We start from the raw sequence: 4,838 nt of genomic DNA, 5'->3' as shown, positions 1-4,838 counted from the left end.
GTAATTAACCCACATATTAAATGTCTGCTGCTCTGCTCTCAGACATGTTGTGGCTTGACTGTATGTTGTGCCCGTGTGTGAGAACACAATACTGTCAAGGTGTTGACAATAGATATTTGTATCATGTTAAAAAAAAAAAAAAAAACATTAAGTGTGTATGGTGTGTCATAACACTTGGTTTGTTTCATTCCGTGTCCATCCATCCATCCATCCATTTCCCGAGCTGCTAATACTCACAAGGGTCGCGGGAGTGCTGGAGCCTATCCCAGCTATCATCGGGCAGGAGGCGGGGTAAACCCTGAACTGGTTGCCAGCCAATCGCAGTTTCATTCTTTGTGTTAGACTAAAAAATTAAATGTCACTTTTTCCATTTTTGCCAACAGAAAATAGAGAGAATGAATGATAACATGATTCTTAGCTCCCAACGACATACAGAAATGTCAGTCTCTCAGTTGAGATGTGTCACTTCAACAGTATTAGTAGCTATGGCACCATCTTGTGGCATCTAGAGTGTTACAGAAAGAGCACAAAATATCCATTTTCTGTACCGCTTTTCCTCACTAGGGTCGCGGGCGTGCAGGAGCCTATCCCAGCTATCTTTGGGCGAGAGGCGGGGTACGCCCTGAACTGGTCGCCAGCCAATCGCAGGGCACATATAAACAAACAACCATTCGCACTCACATTCACACCTACGGGCAATTTAGACTCTTCAATCAATCTACCACACGTGTTTTTGGGATGTGGGAGGAAACCAGAGTACCTGGAGAAAACCCACACAGGCACTGGTAGAACATTCAAAGTCCAAACAGGGGAGGCCGGGATTTGAACCTCGGTCCTCAGAACTGTGAGGCAGATGTGCTAACCAGTCCTCTACCGTGCCGCTCTATACAAAATATCCATCCATCCATTTTCTGAGCCGCTTCTCCTCACTAGGGTCGCGGGCGTGCTGGAGCCTATCCAAGCTGTCATCGGGCAGGAGGCGGGGTACACCCTGAACTGGTTGCCAGCCAATCGCAGGGCACATAGAAACAAACAACCATCCGCACTCACATTCACACTTGCGGGCAATTTAGAGTCTCCAATTAATGCATGTTTTTGGGATGTGGGAGGAAACCGGAGTGCCCGGAGAAAACCCACGCAGGCACGGGGAGAACATGCAATCCACACAGGTGGGGCCGGGGATTGAACCCGGGTCCTCAGAACTGTGAGGCTGACGCTCTAACCAGTCGTCCACCGTGCCGCCTATACAAAATATGTAAATGTTAATTTGTTAATAGCTAACCGTGAACCGAGTACTCTGTTGCACTACATTGTGGAAATTGTTGGGTGGCCAGTGTTGTCATGGTCTGTGTTTTGGTTTGGGTTGTGTTTAGTTTTGTTTCATGTTTTCCTGTGTTCCATGTTTGTCGTGTGCTCATTAGGTTGTTGTGTCCACCTGTTCTAGTCTACTTTGTGCTGACCAATCAGCTCTCTCCAGCCACTCGTGTCTTGTCCAGGTGTTCCTCGTTGTCTCGTCAATTTGTTTGTATTTAGTTCCCTGGTTTCTTTCACTTCTTGTCGGTTCATTGTCACATGTCTTTGCCATGTCATAGTCGCCAGTTGTCTTTATCATTGTGGTATGTCATTGTCAGGTGTCATTTTCCCTTTCTATTCCACGTCTTACTCACAGGTCATAGTTTGTTTCCAGTTTTAGATATTCAAGTGTTTCTTTGTTACTTTGATTTGTATCTGTTGTGGGACTTTGTTCAGTTTTCCCTTATTGAAGATTAAATATTATTATTTTGAGACTCCCACACTCCTGCCTTGCCTCCCTGCTTCCCTGCAATTGGGTCCACCATGTTATTGCCTTGCGTTACTCTCCTTCGTCCTAACCACGTACGTGACAGAATAAACCGACCAGAAGAGGACCCAGCGAGAAGAACATGGCGTCACCCTGGACACCACCAAACTGCCTCCCACCGTCCTCAGCCTGCCATCCATACCTACCCTCCTCCAGTAAGCCCTATCGTTCAGTCTTTTCTGTCCTTTTCATCGGGTCCCCCCACTTGTCCTAGTTATTCACCATGCCCTACTATTTTACAATCACATGTTTCTTTAGATTCTGATTTTTCTGATTGTGAAGATGGCCCCGATTTAGTTAACCTCCTGTCTGATTCTGAATCTGACACAGATTTAGATTTTTCTGGTTCCTTCCCTAGTTTATCCCGTCCTCGTCAGTTTTTGTCACGTCTCCCCGTTTCCAACCCCAGTGAGTCCAAATCCTTTCCCTCTGACCTTTTCTTGGGCACCCGTTTGGCCATCTACCCGGGACCGCCGCATGGTGGCCAACGGAGGCGCCCAAGTAAAGGTCAAATTTTGCCCCCTCGTTGTTTTTCCCCTGTTCACAAGTCACTTAATTTGTCACCTGTTCCCACACGTTGTTCCACGGCTCCAATTAAGTCACGTCTAGTCAAACCTGCCCCCAAGCCACCATGTTCAGTACAAGCCATTTTTTCTAGTTCACCTTCCCGAGACCTTGTGCACTCTTCCACTCCTGTACCCTCTACTCCCAAACCTCAATGGCGGCAGGCTGAGGAAGCGACTGCAGGCCCCGTTCCTGCTCCTCGGCAGCTGCGGCAGGCTCCCGTTCCTGCTCCTCGGCAGCTGCGGTAGGCTCCCGTTCCTGCGCCTCGGCAGCTGCGGCAGGCTCCCGTTCCTGCTCCTCGGCAGCTGCGCCAGGCTCCCGTTCCTGCTCCTCGGCAGCTGCGGTAGGCTCCCGTTCCTGCGCCTCGGCAGCTGCGGCCGCCACCCGTCCCCGCTCCGGCGGCGCTCGTCCAGCGGTCGCCACCCGTCCCCGCTCCGGCGGCGCTCGTCCAGCGGCCGCCACCCGTCCCCGGTCCGGCGGCGCTCGTCCAGCAGCCGACCCCGCTCCGGCGCCGCTCGTCCAGCGGCCGCCACCCGACCCCGCTCCGGCGGCGCTCGTCCAGCGGCCGACCCCGCTCCGGCAGCGTTCGTCCAGCGGCCGCCACCCGACCCTATTGCCTGGCCCCTGCATTACCATTGGCTTCGGCACCGTGGCCGTCCGCCTGAATGGCCCTGTAAAGACCCTGGTGCTTGGTGTCCTGGACGACCTCCTGAACCGCTCAGCCAAGCACCTCACCTCGGGTGGCCTGGATGGCCACCAGACTGACCTGAGGGGTGGACTCTGTACCCTCCTCTAGGCCCCCTTCCGCCCACCCTGGGTTAGTGGCTTTTTGATTGTTGTCGTCTGGGATCCGTTCCTTTAGAGGGGGGGTACTGTCATGGTCTGTGTTTTGGTTTGGGTTGTGTTTAGTTTTGTTCCATGTTTTCCTGTGTTCCATATTTGTCGTGTGCTCATTAGGTTGTTGTGTCCACCTGTTCTCGTCTACTTTATGCCGACCAATCAGCTCTCTCCAGCCACTCGTGTCTTGTCCAGGTGTTCCTCGTTGTCTCGTCAATTTGTTTGTATTTAGTTCCCTGGTTTCTTTCAGTTCTTGTCGGTTCATTGTCGTTGTCACATGTCTTTGCCATGTCATAGTCGCCAGTTGTCTTTATCATTGTGGTATGTCATTGTCAGGTGTCATTTTCCCTTTCTATTCCACGTCTTACTCACAGGTCATAGTTTGTTTCCAGTTTTAGATATTCAAGTGTTTCTTTGTTACTTTGATTTGTATCTGTTGTGGGACTTTGTTCAGTTTTCCCTTATTGAAGATTAAATATTATTATTTTGAGACTCCCACACTCCTGCCTTGCCTCCCTGCTTCCCTGCAATTGGGTCCACCATGTTATTGCCTTGCGTTACTCTCCTTCGTCCTAACCACGTACGTGACAGAATAAACCGACCAGAAGAGGACCCAGCGAGAAGAACATGGCGTCACCCTGGACACGCATCGACTCTAGATCTCTGGGGTGGCCAATCTGCCCACCCAGACAACGTGTCGGGCATATTGGGGAAAATGTTTGGGTCAAAGTTTGATCATGTTGACGATCGTATTCAAGGGACAAAAACTTTGATCAGCCCAATTGTCCAATTTAGAATTTTAAATATTTATACATTTATATATATATATTTATACATATAGTGGTCCAGATAAAACTGCAGCACACTTAATCTGCCTCTCAGAGTTTACTACATACATTTTGTAATTGTATCCAAACTATGTGCTTAAATGCTACAGTAGTTATCAGAGCAATCATACTGAACTATATCACGGACATGAATTTGAATGAATGAATTTCTTGTGCTTTTCCTGCAGAAAAAATGTGGAGCGTAGGTGTTTTCTTGAAAACATGGAAGGAGCCTTTCTCATTGTTGATGAAATCATTGATGGGGGGTAAGAATTCTGATAAGTTTATGCTATATGACCTGACTCACCACCTCAAATGTATTAGTGTTACCTAATGTAGGTTCCTAATTACTTAAGCCTTCGCTTGATGCTCTTTGTTTCCTGACACTTTTAGTTTTGCTCCTTAGTTTACTTCAAAATCAAAGAGAAGAAAATAGAGAGGTAAAAAAGTGTGTGGCTCTACCCCATGCTTGCCTGTCCACATTGCTTCCCAGGTTACAACACAAAGACTTCAGATTTTTTTTAAGTCAACGCTACGGTGATGATAGTCGAGTTGATGTCAACTAATCGTTGATGTTGATATTTTTTCAGTTGTCAACTCGCTGTCCGCTTATCTGTTTGCCTTCAGCCTCAAAACACACTCACTCTGCCTGCCAACCTTGGTTCGCTCATCGAATCACATAGATATCGTTGCTCTTCCAATCACATTCAGACATCTTCATTGCCTCACAGACAGTTGGAAGTTGCAGAACTGTGACTAACACCAATTAA

At 48.5% G+C, this 4,838-nt stretch overlaps 1 protein-coding gene across 15 annotated transcripts in view; it reads left to right on the top strand.

Annotated features, from left to right (window-relative positions):
• The window catches only part of LOC133466105 (coatomer subunit zeta-2-like), a 126,589-nt gene that overhangs the window by 92,929 nt on the left and 28,822 nt on the right, over nt 1-4,838 (top strand). For 9 of the 15 annotated variants that reach the window (XM_061749468.1, XM_061749469.1, XM_061749467.1 and 6 more), the window contains exon 6: nt 4,257-4,334. In XM_061749468.1, the coding sequence (XP_061605452.1) occupies nt 4,257-4,334 (78 nt within the window). Of the gene's footprint in view, nt 1-1,886; nt 3,222-4,256; nt 4,335-4,838 lie in introns of those variants that run through there. The other 6 variants (XM_061749466.1, XM_061749465.1, XM_061749464.1 and 3 more) reach the window with 3 other exon arrangements.

This window comes from Phyllopteryx taeniolatus, chromosome 16 (assembly GCF_024500385.1).
Source record: "Phyllopteryx taeniolatus isolate TA_2022b chromosome 16, UOR_Ptae_1.2, whole genome shotgun sequence".
NCBI classification, from domain to species: domain Eukaryota; kingdom Metazoa; phylum Chordata; class Actinopteri; order Syngnathiformes; family Syngnathidae; genus Phyllopteryx; species Phyllopteryx taeniolatus.
This window is presented reverse-complemented; position numbering and strand designations above follow the sequence as displayed.